A 10,951-nucleotide genomic window follows, 5' to 3' on the forward strand; every position below is an offset into this window, starting at 1 on the left:
GCACTGGCCAGGCCTTCTCCCTGGGGTCCTGGCTCCTCAGCTCTCTGTGGGGCCCCTCCCCTCCCCTCCCCTCCAGCAGGTCTTAGGGAAGGCCTGTGGGTCACCCCACCGCACTGTCACCCCTTCCTCTGACCTCCCGCGACCTCGCATCTCCCGCACCTGCTGCGTTGTTCGTTCACCACAGTGATCATCACGGTCTCAGACGTTCCCCGTCCTTGCCACATCTGTCTCCTGTTTCTTCCTTCCAGGATGAACGCTGGGCGAGGCCAGCCCTGTCCTGTCACTGCCCCCGCGATGATATAGAGCGATTGCCACGCCTTCTGGAACTCGCTTTTCTCCACATCACCCTTTCGAGATCTAGCGCCCCCTGTGATGAAGATGAACTTTATCTGCTGGCCCCCTGGCGTGGCTCAGTGGTTGAGCGTCCATCTATGAACCAGGAGGTCACGGTTTGATTCCCGGTCAGGGCACAGGCCCAGGTTGCCGGCTGGATCCCCAATGTGGGGTGTGCAGGAGGCAGCCCATCCGTGATTCTCTCTCATCACTGATGTTTCCATCTCACTCGCCCTCTCCCTTCCTCTCTGAAATAAATAAATATATGTATTTTTTAAATCCTATATAATAAAAGCCTAATATGCAAATTGTCCCCTCAACCGGGAGTTTGACCAGGGGGCAGGGCCAGGAAGGGAGGCCTGGAAGGGAGCAGGGGGCAGGGCCAGCGATAGCGGGCGGCCAGGGGGAGGGAGGTGCCCCAGCCTGTAGCCGCTAGGGATCCTACCTGTGTACAAATTTTGTGCACTGGGCCTCTAGTAAGTAAATAAAATACAACGCTGTAGAGTAATCCATAGAATAGCTCACACCCTCGTTCACTTACGCATTTGCCCAATTGGACATTCACGGAGGTTCCACTGACTGCCGTCCCGTCACAGCGAGCACTGTGATCCGTCTCCACGTGCCTTCGTGCTAAACTCTGGGGCATCTCCCTAGAAATGAACACACAGGGCTAGGAACGCAGGACACGTGTGTTCTGTTCGTTTCTGCTGTCCCGGAGGCGGGACCAATTCACGCGCCCACCAGCAGCACGGCTCTGCTGGGAGCTGCCACCGTCCCTGGGGCCCTGGCCCAGAGTCCCCGGCAGGCAGACTGCCAGACGTGTTGGGCCCAACCCGCGTCACTCGGGCTCCCAGCAGACGTGCCTGCGAGTGCGCTGGGGGCTCGAGGCGAGGCCCTCGGTCACCTGGGTCCTCCTGCTCCTGGACGTCCCCGGGGCCTCATCTGAGTCCCGTTGTGGGAAGGGACGCCCGGCTGCCTGCAGCGGCCACGCGTGGATGCTGGCTTGGGGAGGGGGCCTAGAGGTCAGTTCTCACACCGTCGCCGCCCGTCTGGCGTGGCTCAGGGGTTGAGTCCATCCTCTGAACCAGGAGGTCGCAGTTCGATTCCCCGTCAGGGCACAGGCCCAGGTTGGGGGCCCCAGTGTGGGGCGTGCAGGAGGCAGCCGGTCCATGATTTTCTCTCTCATCATGGATGTTTCTCTCTCTCTCCCCCTCTCCCTTCCTCTCTGAAATCAGTAAAAATATATTAAAAAAAAAAAAATTTAAATACCCCCCAAACAAAAAAACACAGTGGCTGTCCCTACAAATGCCAAAACCAGCCTTAGACTTGGGAGCTTGGAGGACTCCGTTCGGCCCACTCATCGCATTTTCTAGCCTGACCACCCCATGGAGGGGGCACCCCAGTGTCAACGTGAACACGCACACACACACAAAACAAACCTGTAAAGAATTTTGTGAGTTTATTTGAGCCAAACTGTGGACAACGCAGTGGTTCTCAACCTTCCTAACGCCGCGACCCTTTAACACAGCTCCTCATGTGGTGGTGACCCCCAACCAAAAAATTACTTTCGTGGCTACTTCATAACTGTCATGTTGCTACTGTTATGAATCGCCATGTAAATATCTGATACACAGGATGCATTTTCATTGTTGCAAATTGGACATAATTAGAGCATAGTGATTAACCACAAAAACAATATGTGATTATAGATGTGTTTTCCGATGGTCTTAGGCGACCCACAGGTTGAGAACCGCTGTTAGATGCAGACAGACGACAGGCTCGGTAACGGTCGGAAGTTGCCCTTCGTCGGGGAAAATACTGGCCCGGACACGACCACCCCCCGTCAACCGCTTTTAGTGAAGTGTTTCACTCCAGACCCTCCTTTGGGGTTCCCGGAGGTCTCGGGGTTTGCAAAGCCGCCGGGCAGGCCTCCCCCGAGCGCCCAGCTTAGCATGTGGCCTCCCCGCTTTCCCGTCCACGGCGGGAGCAATAGCTTCTGGACCCGGCAGCCTTCGGCCCCGAGTCTGGAGCCTAAAACCTCAGGAGCTGCACCGGGTTTGCCACGAGGATGAGCCGCGCGGGTTGCACACGCGCAAACCCATCACCCCGTTTGCAGGAAACGCCCCAAAGCCTGCGGGCCGATTCCACACTGTCCCGCCCCCCGCCTCCCCAGGTCCCGATGGAGACCCAGGGGCAGGGATCGGGGACCGCACCCCCACCAGGGCGCCGGAGGGGCTGCCGGGCCTGCGTGCTTGCGGGAGGCCGGGGTCTTTGTGTGGGCGCGGCCCGCGTTTCCCGCCCAGGCGGCCCGGCCCGGCCCCTCCCAGCTCTGTGACCGCGGCGGCCGGAGGGCGCGCCGCCTCGCGACGGCGCATGCGCAGGCGGGAGGCCGCCCCGGCGGAGGGCGCACGTGGCCCGCCGGCAGCCCTGCGCGTGCGCGCCCGCAGACGGGTGCGGCCGGCGTGCGTGCGTGCGCGCGCGCGCCAGGCCACGTGGGAGCCGCGCCGCGCCGTTGCCCCGCCCCCTTCGGCGCGCGCCGGCGTCGGCTGCGTCTCCGGGCATTTGAATCGCGCTTCCGCCATCTTTCCAGCTCTCAGTCAGTCGGCCCGGGAGACGGTTCTGGAAGGTATCGGCGGCGGCGGAGCCGGGCCGGGGGCCGGGGCCGGGGCCCGAGGACGGGGGCCGGGGCCGAGGGCGGGGCCGGGGCGGCGCGGCGGCGGCCCGGGCGGCGGCCAGCAGCGGGCGGTTACTGCGGGCCCAGGCGGCGGGCGGGCGGGCGGGCGCGGGCTCCGGCTCCTCTCCCTCCCGGTGGCGGAGGCCGCGGGCCGGGGTCCCAGCGCGGGGATCGGGCGGGTGGGCGGGCGCTGGGTCGCACCGGAGGGCCGGGGAGGGGCGGGCCGGGGAGCCGAGGCCCGGCCGGCCGCGTGACCAGGCGCTTGGGGCGGCCCGGCCTCCGAGCGGCTCCCGGGCGGGCGGGCGCGCGGCCGGCCCGGCGCTGAATGAGCGGGCGGGGACCCGCCGCCATTGCGCGCCCTCGTGCCGCCGCCGCCCTGCCCGCCCGCGCTGGGCGCGGGGCGCCGGCCTTTGTGGGCGCACGTGGGCCGCCCGCCATGTGCCCCGGCCCGTCCGCCCGCCCCGCGCGGGCCTGACGCCTCCTCTCCGCCCCGCAGTGACATCGCCATGGCCGCCCAAGGGGAACCCCAAGTGCAGTTCAAGGTACGTCGCCCCCGGGGCGGGGGCCGGAGGGGAGGCGGCCCTGGGCGCGGGGGGCCGTGCCCCCGCCTTTGTTAGCTGGGGCTCCTGCGGGTCGCGGGCGGGCGGGCAGCGTGGCCGGAGCCGGGCCGCTTCCCGGGGTCCTGGGCGGGAAGGGCCCGCGAGGCCCGGGCTTGGGCGCCGCTCACGGACGCGCCTCCGCAGCTGGTGCTGGTCGGGGACGGCGGCACCGGGAAGACCACCTTCGTGAAGCGCCACCTGACGGGCGAGTTCGAGAAGAAGTACGTGGCCACCCTGGGCGTGGAGGTGCACCCGCTCGTGTTCCACACCAACCGCGGGCCCATCAAGTTCAACGTGTGGGACACGGCCGGGCAGGAGAAGTTCGGGGGGCTGCGCGACGGCTACTACATCCAAGGTGGGTCCCCCCGCGGGCCTGGGGGCAGGGGGCGCCCGCCTCTGCAGGGGAGACGCTCGGATGCAGGTGCCGGGCGTCCGGGGGCGCGGTGCCCTGGTTGGCACGGAGGCTCGCGGTGATCAGGCCGCGGCAGCGCGTGGAGACTTGGTTTTGGGGGCGCATTGGGGGTCGCCCCGGGAAGGGGACGCGGACGGGCCGACCACACACTGGGTCCGAGGAGTAGCGTGCTGGTGGCCAGCGTGGAGTGGGACCCGCTGATTTCTTTTTAACGGCACTGAGTTTTGCAAAATAAGAAATTCCCCCCAAAATGCTTGGTTTAAAAATGGCAAAGGAAAGGGATGTTCATTGTTGCTCCAGAAAGAGACCGGAGAGAAAACTGGCTTCTGGGACTGGGCTCTGGGTCTGAGCCGCTGGCCGCCTTCCCCCCTGGCCGCGCTGCTCGCCCTCCGACTCCCTTGGTCGCTGTGGGTGCAGGTCCATTCAAGCACAAACACCCTGTGGACTCGCCACCGAGGGCCTAGTAAAGGGCCGGTCTCTGGACCCCCGCCGTGCGGGGTGGGCTCTCTGGGATGAAGGCTGGTTGCCGTGATCTGGGGGTGCTCGTGGGGACGGGCGAAGAGGGGGTGTTTCAGGGCAGCGGGGGTGGCGGGCTGGCCTTTCCTGATGGCCCTTCCTGCTGCCCCTGGGTGACCAGTCACCAACGTGAGCCCGCTTACACCGTCCCCATCTCGGACGTTGTGTGTGAATATTTTTGTGTTTTCCGCTTTTGTTGCTGATACTGGTTACATTTTCATTTTTACCGAACGTTTCCTTCTCTCTGTTAAATTTACATTTCACGTCCTTTTTATTTTTAGTGTGTATAGCACAACAGACTTGCACCGAATGTAAGAAAGGTTAAAGTGGCGTCATTTGGGGGCCTGGAACAGGTTAACTCAGTTTATTTCTAATGGGAAAAATGATTCGGTTTTCGAACAGCCTTCTGGAACAAATGAAGTTTGAGAAACGAGGTTCCACTGCACACACATACTGTTTAGTACAACTTAGAATTGGGAGACCTTGAAATTGAGAAACAGTTAGTTGACCTGCAGTTTGGCCTGAGACCACGAGTTCGAATTCATAGTTCCTATTATTTCTCATCCGTGTTGGAAATTCCTGGGAAAGTGCTAATCTCTGTAAACCCACCTTTCAGCCCAGTGTGCCATCATAATGTTCGATGTAACCTCGAGAGTTACTTACAAGAACGTGCCCAACTGGCATCGAGACCTGGTGCGCGTGTGTGAGAACATCCCCATCGTCTTGTGTGGCAACAAAGTGGACATCAAGGACAGGAAAGTGAAGGCAAAGTCCATTGTCTTCCACCGAAAGAAGAACCTTCAGGTGCGGGCCCTCGTTTTACAGAACTGTCCCCTTCGGTGAAAGCTCAGTGGCGTCCATTACGGCGACTCGTAATGTGTGGATCGAAAGGATTTTGGCTTTTGGGTCGAAACGTCTCCTAGAATAACTGAATTTTACTTCTCTTTTTCACAGTACTACGACATTTCTGCCAAAAGTAACTACAACTTTGAAAAGCCTTTCCTCTGGCTTGCTAGAAAACTCATCGGCGACCCCAACTTGGAGTTCGTCGCCATGCCTGCTCTCGCCCCTCCAGAGGTGGTCATGGACCCCGCGCTGGCAGCACAGTATGAGCACGATCTAGAGGTGAGTGTCCTCCCCGGGGACGCTGGGAGCTCGCGCCGGCCACTGCGCCTGCAGCGTGACACGCCCGTCTCTCTGTCCAGGTTGCTCAGACCACGGCGCTCCCAGACGAGGATGACGACCTGTGAGCGGAAGCTGGAGCCCAGCGTCAGAAGTCTAGTTTTATAGGCAACTGTCCTGTGATGTCAGTGGTGCCGCGTGTTTGCCACTTTATTATATAGCTAAGCAAAGAGAACCTGTGCTTGATCCTGGGATGCTGAGATGAATGGGCTTCGAGTGAATGTGGCAGTTAAAATACCTTCACTTTTCGGACCTGCATATTTAGCTGTTTTGGAACGCAGTTGTTTCCGTATTGAGTTTCAACTATAAGAATGCTGCAGTCGCATCACAATACTCAGTGGTGAAACCTTGTTTGTTACTGTCATTCCCATTCCTTTTCGTTTAGAATCAGAATAAAGTTGTATTTCAAATATCTAAGCAAGTGAGCTTATCCCTTGTTTAATGAGCATTTGAAAACCGCTAACGAGACTGTGCCGTTGCTGTTTAGAATGCCTTTACTATTGTCACTTAATTGGGAGTCTGTTACCTTCGATTTTCCCAGTCTTTATTTTTTGTACATTTGGGTCATTTCACATGAATGTTATGGCAGGTCAATATTTATTTGGTAAGTTGTTAAGAGCTGTAAATATTGCCAATGCAGTTAAGCTAAAGTAGCACCTCTTCCGCCCCCTCCGCCCCCCGCCTTCTGGCCCTCGGTGTCACCTGGGAAGTGCTCGTTCAGGATTTAGCAGCCGCCAGAGTGAAGGTGGTGCGTGTGACCGGCACTTGAAGAACCAAGGATGCTTCTGTTTGATGGCAAAGGTCGCCATGTGGTAGCACAGAGCTGTTGGGGGGAGGGGGGGGTATGTGCAAGTGACAGCAGGGGCTGGTGGGAAGCCGCCTCTGTTAGGATGAATGTAAAGGCCACATTCACCTGCGTTTTGCTCTGGTGGTAATGTCGACGTGGAGCCGAGTCCAGGAGGTGTTCCATGTTTGCCACTGCTTTCTAGTGACTCCCAGCTTTGAAGATGCCAGACCAAGGATGTCAGTCGGACACACCACAGCTTTCGTGCTGTCATTTTGTGAGTTGGTGCAAGGATGTGGACCACCAGCCAGCAGGCCGCTACGGGGAGGAGTAGGTCTTGTCCTCGGTGTCTTGTACGGTTTCCATGGTGAGAATGAGCGGGCACCGCCTTGCCTGGCGGTCCTGGGGGCACCGCCCTGTAGAATTGGGGGTCTTACTGGACGAGCTGCTGTGCTCATGTAAGCAGGTGCGGCTACAGTTTTACCAAAGCTCTTGAGTGGCCCAGTTTTCCCTTACAAAGAACCACTTAAATATGCAGAAAAATAAGATTCAAAGGGTAGAATTGATTTTCACTTAAGATAGAATAAACATGAACATATTTGCATTGCTGCTGTGTGCTGAGCTATATTCAATTCAGACCCAGGTGTGGGAGGGTCAGGATGAGCCCTTGCAGGTGCTTTGCTGTGGGGGCTGCGCGTGCGTGTGCAGAACTGAGTGGTGGGTCCTCGATCTTGAGTGTCCCCGCGTGGCTGCGTCTCAGAAGCTGCTTGTTTGCTGGGGGTGGGAGAGCATTCACCCGTCGGCGGGAGGAAATACCCTGCAGAAGCTTGGGCTCCCCGAGTCGCCAGTGTCTGAAACGTAGCACAGGTCGCCTTGTGGGGAACGGATTTCTGTCCGGGTTATACAAGGGGAGGCGGCCTGTTTCTGCAGGCTGGTGTCGGGGGCCTGTCACTGTGAGCCTGTGACCTACGGGAGAGACCAGCCCTGGGTCTAGGTCACTGGCTGCACTGGTTTGCTGCCTGGGAGGCGAGTCTTCTTTCCATTTGCTGAATATCCCACCTAAAGCGAGAGTTAAGGGGGGGTGGGGGGCTGTCAGGTGCGGGTGAAACGGTTTTGAGAAGCAGCTTTCTCGTGTGCGTGGCCAGTGCTGTTTAAAGCCCCGACAGACTGGTTTTCAACCTCAAAATACTGGGTTTTCAAAAATAAGCACCAATTTCCTGGCTGATGGCGGGGACCTGAAGTGACTCCCTTCGTGAGGATTTGCTGTTTCTTTGGTAACACGACCGACTCAGGAAATCACATGCTGAGCAGATGCCGGCGGCATTGGTTCGACCCGTGCAGGTGGGACCAGCCGCCTTCCCTGAGGTTCGGGGGCCCCGGCGGCCGGCACTGCGGACGGCATCAGCCCAGGCCCCTCGCGCCCCCGGGACCCTTCGGGCTGGAAGCCTGTCCGCAGGGAAGCCTCCCAGAGGTCTCAGCACCACAGCCCTCACGGCCTAAGGCTGAGGCCACAGGAGGGGGGTCTGGCCCAGCCTGGGTCACCGTCGCCCCCGTCACGGCAGCCTCCGTGTTCCCTTTTCAAATTCTGGGGAAAGTTGGTGGAAGGAGCCAGCGGGGCTGAGGGTTCCCCGAGGAGGAGGTTCCGCAGCCCGGCCTGCGGTCGGCGCCTCTGCGTCCCGCGCTCACGGTGCGTCCCTGGGCCTGGGCCTGGGCAGCCGGGGGGAGTGGGGGGAACTGGTCCGGGCTGGGGTGTCCCCCCCCCCCCCCCCCCCCCCCCCCGGTCTCACTGCCATGAGGGCCAGGGCCTGTCTGCTCACTCCTGTCCCCAGGGCTCAACTTCCCGTGGGAACGAGGGAGACAGGGATGGGGGCGGGTTGGGTGGGGCTGGCCCAATGGGATGGGGGAGCAGGCTCTTAGCCTCGGAGGCGCTCGGTGGTGGTGTCGCCCAGAGCGTCGCCGTCGTCCTGGGAGCCCAGCTGCAGAGAGGAGGGGCACCAAGGCCCTTGTGAGGCGGGGACCTGCCTGAGGGCTGGGAGGGGCGGGTGGCGAAGGGCCAAGTGGGCGGAGACCTGGGCCAGGACCTGGAGGGGAAGGGGCTCGGGCAGGGGTTCCGGAAGCCCATGTGCTGAGCCCCGCGGGTCCCCAGGGAGCCCAGCCATGGCCGTCCTCCACGCTGCGACGTTCCAGAAACATCTGGTCACCGACCCGTCAGCAAAGACTCGAATCCGCATCCACTGCGTGCCCGGCACCGCCTTCTCTTCAAACCCACAGGCCGCACCCACCTTCACTCAGGTCCCCTTGACCAGTGAAAACGAAGCACCACGTGCAGTGCCTGCGGGCGAGATGGTGCCACAGTCAAGCCGCTCACACACTCACCGCCTTGGCGATGCGTTCGCGTGCCCCAAGAACATTGAAATGATTCTCTAACCACCGGGTCCCACCGGCCAGGGTGACATTCTAACCTCAAACAATGACGAGCGGGGACCTCGGAAACGGGAACCAATGAGGGGAGCCCCTCGAGGACTCCAGCTCTGCCCTGGCTCGCTCTCAGTGGTTAGGGCGCCAGCCCACAGACTGAAGGGTCAAGGGCATGCGCCCCAGTTGCAGGTTCGATCCCCAGCCCTGCTTGGGGGGTGGGAGGGAGGCAACCAAGAGATGTGTCCCTCTCACATCCATCTCTCTCTCTCTCCCTCTCTCTCTCTCCCCCCTTTACCCCCCCCCCCCTCTGTCCCTTCCTTCCTCTCAAAAAACAAAATGGAAGAAGATCCTCCGGTGAGGACTTTAAAAAATCCCACCCGGCCAGCGCGGCCCAGTGGTTGAGCGTCGCCCTATGAACCCGGAGGTCGCGGTCCCAGTAGGGGCGTGCAGGGGGCAGGCGATGGGTGATTCTCATCATTGATGTTTCTCTCCCTTCCTCTCTGAAATCAATAAAAACATATTAATCATAAAAAATACTCCCTGGAGCGTTTCCAGGCTGTGGCCCAGAGAGGGTGACCAGGTGGAGTCCAGCAGCCCCCAAGTTGTGATGGGCTTGGGTTCAAGGAGCAAAAGCGGCGACTGCAGCGTGCAGGCCAGAGTCGTGGGTGGGAGCCTTGGGGAGCGCACCCCAGATCCGCAGGGGGGATGAGTCCTGTGGTCTCCGTCTCAGTCCTGGGACCTACGTCTGGGGGAACCGTGGAGCCAAGGAGCCCCGGGAAGGCTTAGAACAAGTGTCAGCCCCCCGGCCGGGACCCAGAAGGGGGAGCTCATGGTTTGTGGGCATTGAGTCAAGTGCTCCACAGGTTGCCTCAGAAACCCCCCGAATGGGGCTGAGACCTAAAGCAGCTCTAATCTTCCCCAGAAGCTTAAAATCAAGCCCTGAAGGAATCAGATTGTTTCCAGACAACGTCATGCACCCAGAGCAGAGCCGGAGGAGAGGTGGAGGGTGCAGGGGAAGCCAGCGTCGATCATGGAAGGTTGGCGATGCTCTGCGGCCAATAGAAAAACTAGCAGCACGCAGAAAGGCAGGAAAACGGTGGCCTGTGATCATGTTAATCCACCAAAACCAACCCAGAGAACAGCACTCATTATTAGAAAAGCACATGAAAGCCCCGTAAGTTTATTTTTTATTTTTTAAATATATGTTTATGGTTTTCAGAGAGGGAGAGAGGGAAACACCAATGATGAGAGAGAATCATGGGTCGGCTGCCTCCTGCACGCCCCCCACTGGGCATGGAGCCCGCAGCCCCGGCCTGTGCCCCGACCGGGAGTCCAGCCATGACCTGGTTCATAGGTCGACGCTCAGCCACGGAGCACACTGGCTGGGCCACTTGCTTTGCCCACGTGACCGAGCACCTGCCCTCCCTGCCCAGGGCACAGGCTCCTGTCCTGGGGCTCTGTCGGGCGTGACTCCGAGTCCCTTCTGTCCCCTGAGGTGGACCCTCCGTGGTGCCCGGACCCCACCCGCCCTATTCGCTGCCTCTGCCCCATCAGGGTCCTCACTGACGGGGTGACTCCCGCACGAGCCACACGGGGGCGCGCACGCTCCACGCTGGTGGCCACGGGCTTGCTGGTTGGAGTCTGTACACACTCCCGTTGTCACCCCTCCAGTTCACCTCCAAAAGGGGTCACGCACCTGACGTTGTCCCTTGAGTAATAGACACCTGTTCCGTTTTAAAAAAGAGATTTTTATTCATTTCAGAGAGGAAGGGAGAGGGAGGGATAGAAACATCAGTGATGAGAGGGAATCACAGATCGGCTGCCTCCTGCATGCCGCCCCCCCCCGCCCCCCCCCCCGCCCCCCGATGGAGCCCCCAACCCGGGCCTGTGCCCTGATGCAACCGAACCCCAACCTGGTTCATAAGCCGACGCTCTATCCGCGGAGCCACGCCGGCCGGGCGAAAGCCGCTCTCATTCATGAGCGTGGCCTGTCCTGCGTCTGACAAACACAGCCTTGCCCAGCGCGAGCACAG

The 10,951-nt window shown here is 60.3% G+C and overlaps 1 protein-coding gene across 1 annotated transcript; it reads left to right on the top strand.

Annotated features, from left to right (window-relative positions):
- Positions 1–2,816: 2,816 nt before the first annotated feature.
- Positions 2,817–6,133, top strand: RAN (RAN, member RAS oncogene family). Its single transcript, XM_036303470.1, has 6 exons — positions 2,817–2,959; positions 3,504–3,549; positions 3,751–3,961; positions 5,151–5,338; positions 5,489–5,659; positions 5,740–6,133. The coding sequence occupies exons 2-6, from the start codon at positions 3,514–3,516 to the stop codon at positions 5,782–5,784; spliced, it is 651 nt and encodes a 216-aa protein (XP_036159363.1). The 5' UTR covers positions 2,817–2,959; positions 3,504–3,513; the 3' UTR covers positions 5,785–6,133.
- Positions 6,134–10,951: the final 4,818 nt, after the last annotated feature.

This window comes from Myotis myotis, unplaced genomic scaffold (genome assembly GCF_014108235.1).
Source record: "Myotis myotis isolate mMyoMyo1 unplaced genomic scaffold, mMyoMyo1.p scaffold_m19_p_37, whole genome shotgun sequence".
NCBI classification, from domain to species: domain Eukaryota; kingdom Metazoa; phylum Chordata; class Mammalia; order Chiroptera; family Vespertilionidae; genus Myotis; species Myotis myotis.

Excerpts from the sequence above, each read along its gene's own strand:
- RAN (XM_036303470.1), top strand. The coding sequence starts at position 3,514 with ATGGCCGCCCAAGGGGAACCCCAAGTGCAGTTCAAG. Across the intron at positions 3,962-5,150 it reads CGACGGCTACTACATCCAAG|CCCAGTGTGCCATCATAATG; the intron begins GTGGGTCCCCCC and ends CCCACCTTTCAG. Across the intron at positions 5,339-5,488 it reads ACCGAAAGAAGAACCTTCAG|TACTACGACATTTCTGCCAA; the intron begins GTGCGGGCCCTC and ends TCTTTTTCACAG.